Source organism: Desmodus rotundus, chromosome 5, assembly GCF_022682495.2.
Source record: "Desmodus rotundus isolate HL8 chromosome 5, HLdesRot8A.1, whole genome shotgun sequence".
NCBI lineage: Eukaryota > Metazoa > Chordata > Mammalia > Chiroptera > Phyllostomidae > Desmodus > Desmodus rotundus.
Window position 1 is genome coordinate 6895858 of NC_071391.1, and position 13742 is coordinate 6909599.

A 13742-nucleotide genomic window follows, 5' to 3' on the forward strand; every position below is an offset into this window, starting at 1 on the left:
CGATATCTTGGGCGGGGCGTGCAACGGTGGAGCCCCGCCCCCGGCGCGGCTGCTCGCCCAGTGCGCACGCGCAGAGGGCCGGGCACTCTTGACGGCACCACCCACCACCTGGGGACGTCGACGCCGCGCCGCGCGTTTGGGCGCATAAATGCGGTGGTTCCCGGCGTAAGAGCACTTCGACCTGGAGTACCTGGCCTTTCGGACGATTGGTGGCTTTGCGGCCCGCCCCTAAGGCCGTCCTGCTTCTCGCTGTGCCATGGCGGACGGGGGGAAGTCATACAGCGGTAAGTGCTGGCGCTGGGTCCGGGAGCGGGGTGATCTGGGGCCCGGGTGGGCGGCGCCGGCCTAGGCCGCAGTCCCGGGGCGCGAGGCCGCGAGGGGCCCTAGGGGAACGGTGGCGGCGCGGGCAGGGGGGCGAGGCAGCCCGGGGTCCTGGCTGGACTCGAAGGTGGGCCCCCGAGTTGTTGACTCCAGAATTCTGCCCTTACGAGGAGCTGCGGCTCAGAGCAACTGGCTCGGCTGTGGGGCGACGAGATTCCTTTGAACTTTGTGGGTGGTGGATCCCTGTCATTTCAGTTTGGCGGCCAGACTCTTTTTAAATGTGAGTCAGTGCCCTGCTCATGGGCTACCTGTGTCCTATTATCTATCGGGTCCTGTCGGTCTTGCCCCACTTCCTGGGGCTTTGATTTGGGCTTAATATTTTAGGCTACACATCAGTTCGATGCTGGAACAAACACTACACTAGGTCCACGGTAGTGATTTGGAGCACGACAGTGCGATTTCAGTCCTGAGTTGGCTACCCCAGGCTAGAGCAAGTTAAACTCTCAGGCCTCATTTCCTCCCCTTTAATGCAGGGAGAAACAGTATCTAGCCTCCTAAGTTTGTGTCCGTGTGTGTGTTAATTAAAATAAGATCATTCACAGCAAGTGCCTGGAGTATCATAGTGCCTGGCACTGGAGAAAGTTTTCAGTGAATGTTAGCTGTGCCTTCTATTTATTTATTCTATTCATTTTTAGTCATTTCTTGAAGTATATTGTTTACCAAGTACTGCATTAAACAGACCTTTTTGGGGAGTCGTGGATATTTCTTTTAAGAAGCTATTTCTAGACACCAGGATTCAGAGAGTCATATTCCTGGAGAGTATTGGGAGGAGCACCCTTGGTTAAGTACCCTCGCTGCCACTGGAACCTGCGTGTAAGATTTGTCATTCTGAGTTAGGAGACATTTCTGGCCAAGGAAATGAAGCGCTCGCTCCCAAAACTTCAGAATGAGACTTTTAAAGAAGCCCTTAAATTGGTCATAGTTGTAACTGCCATTTATACTGTACAGACAAAAGAAGCATTGTACACTGAGAACCTTTTCATTCATTGTGGTTGATGGGTTTAAATACTGAGCGGATTACTGGTAAGTAGATTTGGGAGGCTGAGTGAAAGCAGGTTTCAGGTGACTTTCAGAGGGTCTGAGTTGTGTCCAGTTCCACTTTTGGGTCACTCCCACTTCCACATTCTGTTTCTCCTCTCCGTGGTTCCAGTTTCTTCTTCGTTTTTCAAAAGCCCTGAAGTTTCCCATGATTTTTCCCTGATCTGCCATCTCACAGAGAGGGTCCTCTCCCGGGACAGGCGAAGGAGTGTGTGTGGCGGGCGAGGGCGTGTCTCGTCCAGGAGGGTGCTGTCTGGAGACTGTTGCCGCTGTCTGGGCTAGTGATGTGCCTTCTCATCTGTGTTCTGTTCCTACTCTAGAGCACGATGACCGCGTTAGTTTCCCTCAGAGAAGGAAGAAGGGCCGGGGTCCTTTCCGGTGGAAACCTGGCGAGGGGAACCGCAGGTCCGGAAGGGGAGGCGCTGGCATTCGGTCTTCCCGCCTTGAGGAAGATGACAGAGATGTGGCAATGAGCGATGCCCAGGATGTTCCCCGTGTAAGATAGTAAGTGACCAGTTGTTCTGGTTTGACTTTAGTGACACATCGTTTATGTAGCCCTCTTACTCCATGTCATTTCTCTTCCTGCCACCAGGGTGAGAAATGCCAGGGCCAGCTTCATGGTTGAACAGTCTGAGCTGTAGTCCTGAAGACGGGCGGCGAGGTCTTTGAGAAGACCTCCATAACATTGACGTATGTCTTCCTCTCCCTGTTCTTTGCTTGTCCACAGCAACCCCTATTCTGCACGACCCAACCGTCGGGGCGATAATTGGCATGAGCGAGACCGCATTCACGTTACTGTGCGGAGAGACAGGGCTCCTGCACAGAGAGGAGGGGCTGGCACCGGCCAGGATGGGACCTCGAAGAACTGGTTTAAGATTACAGTGAGTACCTTGGAAGTAGGTGGTGCCGGGGAAGTGGGGGGCTGGGCTCAGAGTGAAGGTTTTTACTCTTCACATCCCCAAATCAGTCTCAGCGGCTTACTCCACAGCTAGGTGTCCATCCTTCTTCCTAATGATCAATATCTTAGAACACCTGAGAGCAGGTTCAGCAAAGGAGTGGAAGGGACAGGCAGGATTGGAGGAGAGGAGGGGAGAGGCGTGTGAAGGGAAACGGGAGAACCAGTCGGGAGTGAGATAACCCCTCTGGATGTCTCCGCTGGGCCCAAGCCAGGTTGTGAGGGCCGGGGTCCCTTGACTTCTCCGAGGAGCACGTGAGGTGTAATGAATATCTTGGAACTTTTAGAATCAAACATACTGATTCTTTTGATGAATAACAAGTGTAAACAGATAGGAAGGAGGGTAGGGAATCCATGTCTGGCTAGAGTAGAAAACCTTTAATCAGTGTTTTCTTTTTCTTTTTAATTTAATTCATTTTTAGAGAGAGGGGAGGGCGGGGAGAGAAACATCGATGTACGAGAAAAACATTGGTTGGTTGCCTCTCCCTCATCCCAACTGGGGACTGGGCCAAAACCCAGGCATGTGCCCTGACTGGGAATAGAACCAGTGACCTTTTGCGTTGCAGGACAACAGCCAGCCAACTGAGCCACAACAGTCTGGGCAACTAGTGTTTCTTTAGAAAATCTTTTAAAGCTTGGCAAGCTGCACGAAGGAGCACTGGGTTGGATCTGCTGCTCAGCCTTGGTTACATTTTGTTCCCTTTTCTTTCTCTCACGTAGATTCCTTATGGCAGGAAATACGACAAGGCATGGCTCCTGAGTATGATTCAGAGCAAATGCAGTGTCCCTTTTACCCCCATTGAGGTAAGCCAAGGCCTGAGTGGCTGGCTGAGCACCAAGGAGGAGGGCGGTGCCGGGTGGGCCAGGGGCTCTGGGCTCCACGTTTCTTGCTCTTGCTTTCTCTGGCAGTTTCACTATGAAAACACACGGGCCCAGTTTTTTGTTGAGGATTCCAGTACTGCCTCTGCGTTGAAGGCTGTCAACTACAAGATTTTGGATCAGGAGAACCGAAGGGTGTGTATAAAGAAAAGGCCAGGCTTGCCTGGAGGCGGGGATTTGTGCTTAGGGCACTGGGTCTTGGTCCTGGGACGCGAGTTTCTGTGAAGGTCACCTACCCTTAATGTGTCCCCTGTAGATATCCATCATCATCAACTCCTCACCTCCGCCCCACACAATACTGACTGAACTGAAGCCAGAGCAAGTAGAGCAGCTAAAGGTGAGGCAGGCTCAAGTCTTCTGTGTTTCCACCCCAGTCCTAGCAGTTCTCATATCCCTGCACCGTCCCTACCGCCAATTATACTACCCCAGTGACCACAGAACCCTTCTTCTTCTGTAGCTGACCATGAGCAAACGATTCGATAGCTCCCAACAAGCGCTTGACCTCAAGGGCCTCCGTTCAGACACAGGTATTAATGTTGGTGGCAATTCTCAGGTGGAGATGGGGCATCTTTCAGGCAGGGAGAGTTTGAGCATGGTTTGGTGCTACCAGTGGCCTAGGCAAACCTCCTCACGCTTCCCTTCTCTTTCCTTTCCTTCCTGAAGATTTGGTGGCCCAGAACATTGATGTCGTCCTGAATCGTAGAAGCTGTATGGCAGCTACTCTGCGAATCATTGGGGAAAATATCCCTGAGGTGAGGCCTTTGCCCCGTGGTTAGGCAGGAGGAAGCAGGGGGGGATAGAGAGGATGGGGTTGGGAGACAGATTTGTCTCTGATCCCCTCCCTGCTGATGCTTCTTCTAAACTCTTCTCTCCCCACAGCTATTGTCCTTGAACTTGAGCAATAACAAGCTATATAGGCTGGATGACATGTCCAGCATTGTGCAGAAAGCACCCAAACTGAAGATCCTAAACCTCTGTGGGAATGAGGTAAGAACTGAGACCTGAATGTGTTTTGTCTGGGGTGAGCAGAGGGTGACGAGGACTTGCCTGGTGGTAGCCAGAGGCGAAGGAAGGAATTGAAGAGTGTGGGGTTGGAGCATGGGCCTCAAGCTGGCTCTCTTTACCAGGGTCTTTCCTGCCCTTTCTCTCCATCCTTTGCAGTTGAAATCTGAGCGGGAATTGGACAAGGTAAAAGGATTGAAGCTAGAAGAACTGTGGCTCTTAGGAAACCCCCTGTGTGACACCTTCCGAGATCAGTCCACCTACATCAGGTCAGTCGTAGCCTCTGTCTCCCCTCCTAGGGACCTTCACCCCCTGGGAGGCCGCGTTAATGCACCCTGACCAGTGCCCGTCTGCAGGAGATGTGCAGCCCTGAGCTGGAGCCACCTGTCCTTGGGAGGATCACGTGTTCCTCCCTTTGTCTGTCCATATATCCCAGCTTTGCCCCATGTCTCCTTTCCTTTTCTTTTTTGACCTGACTACTTGTTTGCTGATTCTATGGCTTTTCTCCCTCCTGCCTGAACACAGCCTTTTCTAGAATCTCCCTACCCTATTGTTCCAGGAAGGGCACCTCCCCTTTTTTACCATAACTGGGGGTGTCTTGTATATGCCCCACATATGGCATTGTCTTGTGCCAAGAGCCTGGTATTCCTGGGCTGAGAAAGCCCTCCCCCTGGGGCTGCCTGCTGATGGGCTGTTCCTCCTTTGTCCTGTATTGGTCCCTCTTGTCCTTTTGCCAAGAGGGACTGTCTTCTCACAACCCATTTGCCCACAGCTGTTGCCTGGGCTTTCTGCTCATGCTGAGGTTGAGGTTGCCTGGTGGCCAGTGCCATGGCTCTGTCTCTCACCCAGGGGTGTGAGCTGGGCCCTCCCTGGAGAAGAAACCTGGGTTCCCCAAGACAAGTGACCAGAGCCGGGGCCCCGCCAGGAGGCGGGGGAATCCCCAGGCAGGTGCTGGGCGTGGAGGCCATGGGGGCATAGGCTACCAAGGAGACAGAACTGACCCTCTTGGCGGGGGCGCTGCCCCTCGCTCCCTGGCATACTTCTCATTACCCTGCTTGGCCCCGGTGGATGGCTGGTTAGCCAGAGACGGGTAAGATTCCTCAGGGAAGGAACAACCTAAGACAGGCACAGTCGCAGAGGGGCCATCAGGAGAGAACTTGGGGGCCAACAGAGGTGGGGCATAGACCCTCACCCCCCCAACTTTGCAGGGGCCTGAACCCTCACTCCTTCTGAGGGAGGTCTCCTGCCCCCATGGCTGCTTCGCTTCCCACGCCCAGCTCAGATCGGGACCCAGGTAGCAGACAGAGACCTGGCCAACAGCAACTGCCCTCTCCCTGCAGCAAGGATTTGCTTCCGGTTTCTACCTTGGACCACAGGGAAAGGGGCAGCTGAAGGAAAGGGCTGTGTCAGGGTGTCGCTTTCTTCCCTTTGTTCTCCCTCTTTTTTCTAAATGCTTCCTTGCCTTGTAGTTCTTTCTCTTTCCTTTTTCTCTCTACTTCTTTCTCTCCCTTTTCTCCCTTGCCCCTGCCTCATCCTACCACTCTCTCTTTCCCTTCTTTTCTTTCCCTTGCTCATTCCTTGGCCTTCCCTCTTCCTGATCCCTGTCTTGCTCATCTCCCTGCCCCAACATCCTGTGCCATCCCTGTGGTGTGTTCTGGTCTTGGCCAAGGCCAGACCTGGCAGAACTGATGGATACCTGTTGAGGCAGCGGAGCCCCTGGGCTCCCACCCCATTCCCTCCTCCCGGGGCTGCACAGGTGAGTAGGTAGAAGGTAAGGGGGGCAGGGAGGGAAAGGAAGTTCTGGGCTTAAAGCCTGGGCTGAGAGTGCTGCTCCTATGGCACTTGGGGTCAGAGAAAAGAGTCAGGCTTCAAGGTAGTCATTTTTTGGGTGCCCCAGGTGAGGTGGGGAGTGGGGCCATTTTTCTTGGAGCTCAGAGGCTGGGGAGAAGGGAGAGAATGAGCAAGATGGGATGGGCTGTCCCTCGGGTATTGGTGTATTTGCTCCTAGAGCAGCCCAGGAGGCACCGTGGCTCTGAAGCGTCACTCACTTCTGTCCCGTTCTTGACAGCGCTATTCGTGAACGATTTCCCAAATTATTACGCCTGGTAAGTTCATACCTTTTGTCTTTTTTAAAAATATTTTATTTATTTATTTTTAGAGCGAGGGGAAAGGAGGGAGAGAGGGAAACATCAATGTGTGGTTGTCTCTCATGCGCCCCCTACTGGGAACCTGGCCCGTAACCCAGGCACGTGCCCTGACTGGGAATCAAACCCGTGACCCTTTGGTTCACAGGCTGGCACTCAGTCCCCTGAGCCACAGCAGCCAGGGTGACTTTTGTCTTTTTTAAAGATTTCATTTATTTACTTTTAGTGAGAGGGGGAGGGAGGGAGGGCTCCGTGACTTTTCCATGCCGAAGCCGAGCAGCGCGCACCAAGGCCTTGCCTGTTGTGCGCTTGTGCGAGCATTTATTTGGGTGCGGGACCCTCTGAAATACAGCACAGGCTGTAACCCTCCTTCCCCACAGAGCGCTTGCAGACAAAATGGCGTCTGTCAGCATTCCATGTCTCCTTTACACTTGACCTCTGGTCCCTTACTTTTAGTTTTTCCCTTTTATTACTCATCCAGCCTTTTTCTCTGGCTTCCACTCCCAACTCTCACTTCTTTTCGGTAGGACGGCCATGAGTTACCCCCACCAATTGCCTTTGACGTTGACGCCCCCACGATATTACCACCCTGCAAGGTGAGCATGGGGGATGGGGTTGGAACTTGTGTTGGGAGGCGAGCATTGGTTACACGGTCTGAATATCTGTTTGATTCCAGGGAAGCTATTTTGGTACAGAAGCCCTGAAGAATCTGGTCCTGCACTTCTTGCAGCAGTAAGTATCCCAGGGCCCCTGAGGCAGGGGAGAGGTGGGCCACCCCACGCAGCACAACTCAGTCCAGGGTGCTGGCGGGTCCCTTTGTGGACCCGGACCGTGGAGCACAGACCTTCCCTTCTGTTTCCCCACAGGTACTACGCAATTTATGACTCTGGAAACCGGCAGCGGCTCCTGGACGCCTACCACGATGGAGCCTGCTGCTCCCTGAGCATCCCTTTCACTCCCCAGAACCCCTCCCGGTACGCATCGCAGCCCAGAGCCTGCTCCGGCCCAGGGTTTCTCAGTAGATACAGGCCAGCACCTGTTAGCGTCCACACTGCTGTGACCACCATGTCCTTTTCCTCTTTATTCCCCAGAAGCAACTTGGGCGAGTACTTCAAGGATAGCAGGAATGTGAAGAAACTTAAAGACCCGAGTAAGCGTGTGACATGAGCAAACAGGGTGGAGGGGGGGACAGGAAGGAACCAGTCCTGGGGCCGAGTGCATGGCAGCTCCTAGCCTTGGCCTCTCCTCCACCCCACAGCCCTGCGGTTCCGGCTGCTGAAGCACACGCGGCTCAACGTTGTGGCCTTCCTCAATGAGTTGCCCAGAACTCAGCACGACGTCAGTTCCTTTGTGGTAGACATAAGCGCCCAGACCGTAAGCGTGCCCTTCTTCCCTGACAGCCTGGAGCTGGGGGAGGGCGGTTCACAGGCACAGGGGCCTCGGGCTCTGGCTGGGAGCCTGCATGCTAGCTGTTTCTTCTCTTTCAGAACACATTGCTGTGTTTTTCTGTCAATGGAGTCTTCAAAGAAGGTGAGCATTGTTGTAGTTCTCTTTGCGGAGTGGCCGTTCTCCCAGCTAGAGTCTTTCTCAGCACTCAGCTTCCCAGCTACCTTCTCTTTCCGCGTCTTCCCTGACTGTCTCCTGTTCTGCCCACAAGCCACCTTCATTTGGCCTGCCTTCCCTACCAACCTTTCGTCTCTGGGATTAGGAGGACACAGACTTGGGAGTCAGGCAGCTCTGAGCTTCTGTCCCAACCATGGTCCTGAGTGTCTGCGGGCAAGTGACATTACTTTTGAGCCCCAGATTCTTTATTTGTAAAATAGAGTAGTAGCTGTCTCATAGTGGTGTCGTGGCGTGACTCGGTGCCTGACACAGGCTTGTCACACAAAGATGGTAATGTTTTTACTGTCCTTTCTGACCCCTGACACTCCTCCCCACCTCTGCACCCCTGCACACACATATCTCCCCAGTCTGGCCCAGTGAGGGTTCAAATAAGACCATGATTTGAGAAGCTGTTTGTAAATGTACAGTGTGAGCGACTCTCAGGGGTCATCACCATTGTCACCATTGCAGTGGATGGGAAGTCTCGGGATTCTTTGCGAGCCTTCACGCGGACGTTCGTCGCTGTTCCAGCCAGCAATTCAGGGTAAGCTAAGAACTGCTTGTGGTTTGGGGCAGAATGTACAATTCTGGCACGGTGGGTAGGTGACTTCATCAGGGAGTCCTTGGGAAGTCCTTGAGAAGTCCATATCAATCAGGTGGTCAAAGGTGATAGCTTAGAGTGGGAGGGGCACCTTGTAGGTATTTTAGAATCTCAGTGTGAATGTCAGTGAAAATAGAAATGATGTTGGGAGGAGGAGGTTATCTGTGTTCTACTATCTAAGGTGCTTTTTGTCCCAAGGCTGTGCATTGTAAACGATGAGCTGTTCGTGCGGAATGCCAGCCCTGATGAGATCCAAAGAGCTTTCGCCATGCCTGCGCCCACGCCCTCCTCCAGCCCGGTGCCCACCCTCTCCCCAGAGCAGCAGGAGATGCTGCAGGCGTTCTCTACACAGTCCGGCATGAACCTCGAGTGGTCCCAGAAGTGAGTGCTGGGCATCTGTACAAATGGGATAAACTGAAGTAGGGCTGGTAGTAGGGTAGTGAAAAATGAGTACTCCTGAAATTGTTTTATTTTATTTGTTTTTTAATGATTTTATTTATTTTTTAAATTTTTTTTTAAAGATTTTATTTCTTTATTTTTAGAGAGGGAAGGGAGGGAGAAAGAGAAGGAGACAAACATCAATGTGTGGTTGCTTTTCACATCCCCCAAATGGGGACCTGGCCCACAACCCAGGCGTGTGCCCTGACTGGGAATTGAACCAGCGACCCTTTAGTTCACAGGCTGGTGCTCAATCCACTGAGCTACACCAGCCAGGCCAGTCTTCTTGACAGTTATTTAGTATTCCTTTATGTTCAATAGATCAATAGACATTTGGATTTTTACTGATTTTTTTCATTTGTATAAATTGTGCAAGAATGTATACAGACAGCTGGGAAACTTGGGCAGGTGTGGGTGTGGAATGAAGTGGCATTGAGTGATCAGAGTGACTGCGTTTTGAGTCTGATGGAGCCGCCGCTTCTCCCACTGCAGGTGCCTTCAGGACAACAACTGGGACTACACCAGATCCGCCCAGGCCTTCACTCATCTCAAGGTGAAGTTTGGGAGTAGGATGGCAAAAGGCAGTGCCCTGGGCCTCCAAGCGGAAGGAGTGATCTGGGGGTCGGGGTGGCGCATCTGGCTCCTCTGACCATTCTCTTTCCTTAGGCCAAGGGTGAAATTCCAGAAGTGGCATTCATGAAGTGACCCCTACTCAAGCCGCAGAAGCAGCCCCCTGTAAATAGTCCTCGGATGTTGATGCCTCCTCGTCAAGGTTGTCGTCTCCTCTGCGCCCCGCCCGAGGCTGCCTGAGGCCGCCCTGTGACTGTGACCGGGGAGGGAGAGTTGCAGGATCCCTCTCCCTCCCCACCTCTGGAAGACTCTGCAGGGCTTTCAGAAGATTGAGCCTCACCGGTGCCAGGAAGCCAAAGGTTACTTTGTAGAACTGACACTAAACTACCCGAAGGACTGAGGTGCTTTGTGTACTAAAGCCCAGCAGCCCCTGTCCCTGCCACCACCGCCCTCGACTTTTTAAGATAAAGAGTGATATTGTATTTTGTGTCGTGTGCGCTGTTTCGTCCCGTCCCTATGGTTCAGGGGGAAGCCAGCTGCCCGCCTCGGAAACGCGTTGCCACACTCGGCACGGCCCACCAACAGGAAGTCCCGCCCCGGATGTGGTGCCTGGTGGCCATGGCCGCGCCTGGGCGAATGCGGGTAGTGTGGCTGTTGGCTGCCGCGCGGGACTTTACCGCGCGCTGTTCCCTGCACGAGATGACCCCGCCGCGGGACGTGCTGCTCTTTCAGCACGAGCGGGGCCGCTTTTTCACAGTCCTTGGGCTGTTCTGCGCCGGCCAGGGCATCTTCTGGGCCTCTCTGGCCATGGCAGCCTTGCCTCGACCCCCAGCCCCGGTGCGGCCTCCGGACGAGGAGTTTCCACATCGTGGCCGCTCGGACGCGCGCTCCGTGCTCTGGAGCTATGCCCTGGCCGTCGGCTCCGGCACCATCGGTAAGGCGTGTGCTGCCTTCCCACCAAAGGGGACTGTGGTGGCTGTGCATGCATGACTCTCCCTGCTTAGGCACGGGGAGTGGGGGTTGGAGGGCTCCCGCCCCTCCAGGATGAGGAGAGGTAGGCAGGCCACCACCCCGCCCCATGTGAGGGTGGGACACTGAAGATGGATGTCCCCAGCACCAATCCCTCCGGCTTAGGCGGAGGTCAGCCTCTCTGCGACCTTGAGCAAATTACTTAAGCTCTAGACCTGTTTTCTCATTAAAATGGGGTTAGACTATTATTAAGGTTGTTGGAAGGAATGAGTAATAACAGAGATCTGGGCTGGAATAAGAGGAGTGCAATAAATATTACCATCATCACAACCTGTTCTCTCATTCCTGGGGCACTAAAAGGATTGCTACTTAGCTCCCAGTGAAACCCCTCACCCGTCTGCTCTTCCTGCAGGTACCCTGGTACTTGCTGCTGGTCTTCTCTTATCCCTGCGCTCTGTGCGTTCAGTGATGCTACATGCTGGAGGGAAGCAGGTGACCGTCTCCACTCATGCCCCCTTTGGCTTGGGGGCGCATTTCACTGTTCCCTTGAACCACGTATCCTGCATGGCCCACCGGGGTGAAGTCCCTGCCATGTTGCCTCTCAAGGTCAAAGGCCGACGCTTCTACTTCCTCTTGGACAAAGCTGGACATTTCCCCAACACAAAACTCTTTGACAACACTGTGGGTGCCTACCGTAGCTTGTGAAAAACACAGGACACTTGCCCCCCTCAGAGGGGAACAAAAACTGAACCTAGGGATGAGGTGACAACCAGAGTGACAAAATGGGGCCCAAGATTCATGAACAGCAAATAAAAGTCATCCCAAGGGCAGGTACCCAAATGTACCTCTAAGTTTGCATGTCAGTTCAGCCTTTACTTTTCCCTCCCACCCACCTACCTCCAGTGCTTTAACACTAAGAACTCGCTACCAAGATGAAGGAAAAAAGTACTATAATTATTTTGGTACAAAAATAGCTGTTAGAAGGGAGGTGGAGGGGGCCTATCATCAACTTTCCCTCTTGGAGGCTCCCAGCATAAACTGGGCCAGCTGGGAACAAGAGGATGGCGGGCACTCGGGCGCGGAGAATTGGGCTGCTGGAAGCTCTCTGGCTACGCGTCAGGGATGGGAAAGGCGTGGCCCGACCAGAACGTCTGTTTCAGAGCTCCACTCAGGGTCCCCCCTCTCCAGAGGCCGGAATGGGGTGCTTTCAGACTTCAACTGCATGATCTGGAGCACCAAGACCACACACCACAAGACCAGATTCACCCAAGAAGAGTTCTGTGGGAGATGGGAACAGGAGTGTGAGGAGGGCAGTCATCTCACTTCCAGTTCCACCCACACACCGCTCTAAACTGCCACAGGCTGACAGGCCCTCCAGCTGCTCAGCCTCTCATTGGCGGGCACCCATCAACCACAGATGTTTCTATGAACCTGTGTATCCCTGGGGCTCCACCCAGTCTTTCATATCCCAGGATCTTACTTCAGCATTGTGTAGGTTGGAGTAAAAATGCAGACCAGTTCCAGGGGGTGTCCATGGAATTTTCTGGGCTTCTGAGCAGCTGTGAGGTCAAAAAGACAGCTGTGAGAAAGGGGAGCATGTATCCCAAATACTCTTGTACCCAGGTGTCCTTTGAGAACAACTGACGGGGATAAAAAGGGCACTGTAGGCTCCCTCTCCAGAGGGAAGCCATCAGCCCCATGGGGCCAGGCTTCCCCCCGCTGCCCCGTGTCCCATTACCTAACTGTAGTGTTCTGAGAGAGGATGGATTTGCAGAGAGCACTGGTGCCAAATCGAAGGACACAGGCAGACACTAGGACCAGGAAGATGGCTACAGCTGAGATGGCCAGTGCGATGCGGAGCCCTATCGGGCCTCTGTGAGGAGGGAGAGAACAAGCCTTGTGGTTGAGGTGGGACCCCTCCCACCTCAGCCCTGGCCCTCAGAGCGGAGCAGTCACCTTTGGGAGTCCTCGATGCAGCTGCTGTAGACCCAGAAGAGCAGAAGCAGGAGACAGTAGAGGGCCAGGAGGCCAGAGGCCCCAGCCACAAAGTAGCAGAGAGAGGGGGCTGAGCCTCGGGATAAAGCCAGGGAGGAGTGGTTCAGGGTGGCCACACCATACAGGGGACAGCTGCCACTGAAGGAGCCCTGTGGAGAGAGGTTGCTGAGTCCTAAGTTTCGTGTTAGTGCCTCTCTGAGCAGGCTCATGGTAGGTGTTAGGGATTAAACTTGGGCCAGGGCCACACTGGGAAGTTAACTTGCATAGTCAGTTCCTGTTTTCTGGGCCAGAAGGGGGCCTGCTGGGGAAATCAAACGTGCAGTGGCCACAAGGATCAGGAAATAGGCAGTGGTTTTAAAATACATTGAAATTCAGAGATGCCTCACAAGTTCTGGTCTCCCCTCTGCAGAAACCCTAGAGTAAAACCAGAACTTGTGTGACCTAAAAACTACCTCCGATGTTTTCTAACTAGGGCCTACTTAATAGGGACTAAACGAACCAATGTTTATGAAGATTTCCTGGCTGGGGTAAACAATGTAAACCATTGGCTTGTTTTACGTAAGCGTTTTCTACATCGCGTGTTTCTCACCACGCTGTGTTTGCCTCCTGTGGTAACCCGACCATCTCCACTACACCATGCTTTCTTTGCTTCTTGGCTCGCTCGGCACTGTAGTAGTATCTGATCTGAAGATGAAGGCATGGCCACAGCTGACATGTTTCAAAACCAGAGTACAGGCAAGCAGCAAAAGCCTCCAAGCGGGGCTATGTCTGTGCTGCTTACACTCTTGAAAGCTTGTCCCTTTGGCGAAACAAGGACTTAAGTATGACCCGAGCGGCGGGAGTCGCAGACCACTGCCCGCCAGACCCATCGACTCCGAGGAGCGAGGAGCCAGCTGCCAGCAGCGCGCCCGGCCCACCCTGCAGAGCGGGTTGTCTCAGTGTTAGGATCGGCCAGCCCCCCACCCACCCACCCGTCAGACCCCATTGCCGGCCCCGCCCTGCAGCCGCACCTGAGTCCGGGTTAGCATCGCGGCCGCCCAGGCCCCGCACAGGAAGGCAGCGGCAAAGAGCAGGAGCTCTACGCGATGCGTGCAGGGCAGCGCCATGGCGCCCTCGCACCCGGAAGCGCGGCCCCGGGAGCTACCGCCCAAGCCCCGCCTCAGGCAGC

General features: G+C 53.9%; 3 protein-coding genes across 5 annotated transcripts; 2 read left to right on the forward strand and 1 right to left on the reverse strand.

Moving 5' to 3' along the window:
• Positions 1-89: 89 nt before the first annotated feature.
• On the forward strand, positions 90-10092 carry NXF1 (nuclear RNA export factor 1). 2 transcript variants are annotated; one of them, XM_024574233.4, is made up of 21 exons: positions 90-284; positions 1740-1923; positions 2147-2300; positions 3095-3178; positions 3284-3388; positions 3510-3590; positions 3711-3780; positions 3917-4005; positions 4133-4240; positions 4415-4524; positions 6324-6360; positions 6927-6995; positions 7076-7131; positions 7266-7373; positions 7491-7549; positions 7658-7773; positions 7887-7929; positions 8473-8545; positions 8801-8983; positions 9533-9593; positions 9707-10092. In XM_024574233.4, exons 1-21 carry the CDS (start codon positions 257-259, stop codon positions 9743-9745), a joined length of 1857 nt encoding a protein of 618 aa, XP_024430001.1. In that variant the 5' UTR covers positions 90-256; the 3' UTR covers positions 9746-10092. The 2 variants fall into 2 exon arrangements, 1 of the variants encoding a protein (XP_024430001.1); XR_002976085.4 differs by lacking the exons at positions 7076-7131; positions 7266-7373; positions 7491-7549; ... (4 more) ...; positions 9533-9593; positions 9707-10092 and having other exon boundaries at positions 4415-6011; positions 6927-6989.
• A 24-nt stretch (positions 10093-10116) lies between these two features.
• On the forward strand, positions 10117-11413 carry TMEM223 (transmembrane protein 223). The gene is made up of 2 exons (XM_024574458.4): positions 10117-10544; positions 10992-11413. The coding sequence occupies exons 1-2, from the start codon at positions 10127-10129 to the stop codon at positions 11282-11284; spliced, it is 711 nt and encodes a 236-aa protein (XP_024430226.2). The 5' UTR covers positions 10117-10126; the 3' UTR covers positions 11285-11413.
• A 99-nt stretch (positions 11414-11512) lies between these two features.
• On the reverse strand, positions 11513-13739 carry TMEM179B (transmembrane protein 179B). Of its 2 annotated transcripts, none has more exons than XM_024574457.4 (5): positions 13585-13739; positions 12536-12723; positions 12318-12452; positions 12060-12138; positions 11513-11857 (listed from the first exon to the last, which is right to left on the reverse strand). In XM_024574457.4, the coding sequence occupies exons 1-5, from the start codon at positions 13678-13680 to the stop codon at positions 11696-11698; spliced, it is 660 nt and encodes a 219-aa protein (XP_024430225.1). In that variant the 5' UTR covers positions 13681-13739; the 3' UTR covers positions 11513-11695. The 2 variants fall into 2 exon arrangements, with proteins under 2 accessions (XP_024430225.1, XP_045039202.1); XM_045183267.3 differs by having other exon boundaries at positions 11718-11857; positions 12323-12452.
• Positions 13740-13742: the final 3 nt, after the last annotated feature.

What these genes read in the sequence shown, in the direction of transcription:
- NXF1 (XM_024574233.4), top strand. Translation starts at nt 257, where the DNA reads ATGGCGGACGGGGGGAAGTCATACAGCG. An exon ending in CGGGGGGAAGTCATACAGCG is followed by an intron (nt 285 to 1,739) that starts GTAAGTGCTGGC and finishes TTCCTACTCTAG; the next exon opens with AGCACGATGACCGCGTTAGT. An exon ending in AGGCCTTCACTCATCTCAAG is followed by an intron (nt 9,594 to 9,706) that starts GTGAAGTTTGGG and finishes CTCTTTCCTTAG; the next exon opens with GCCAAGGGTGAAATTCCAGA.
- TMEM223 (XM_024574458.4), top strand. Translation starts at nt 10,127, where the DNA reads ATGGTTCAGGGGGAAGCCAGCTGCCCGCCTCGGAAACGCGTTGCCACA. An exon ending in CGTCGGCTCCGGCACCATCG is followed by an intron (nt 10,545 to 10,991) that starts GTAAGGCGTGTG and finishes CTCTTCCTGCAG; the next exon opens with GTACCCTGGTACTTGCTGCT.
- TMEM179B (XM_024574457.4), bottom strand. Translation starts at nt 13,680, where the DNA reads ATGGCGCTGCCCTGCACGCATCGCGTAGAGCTCCTGCTCTTTGCCGCT. An exon ending in CGATGCTAACCCGGACTCAG is followed by an intron (nt 12,724 to 13,584) that starts GTGCGGCTGCAG and finishes CTCTCTCCACAG; the next exon opens with GGCTCCTTCAGTGGCAGCTG. An exon ending in TCTCAGAACACTACAGTTAG is followed by an intron (nt 12,139 to 12,317) that starts GTAATGGGACAC and finishes TTGACCTCACAG; the next exon opens with CTGCTCAGAAGCCCAGAAAA.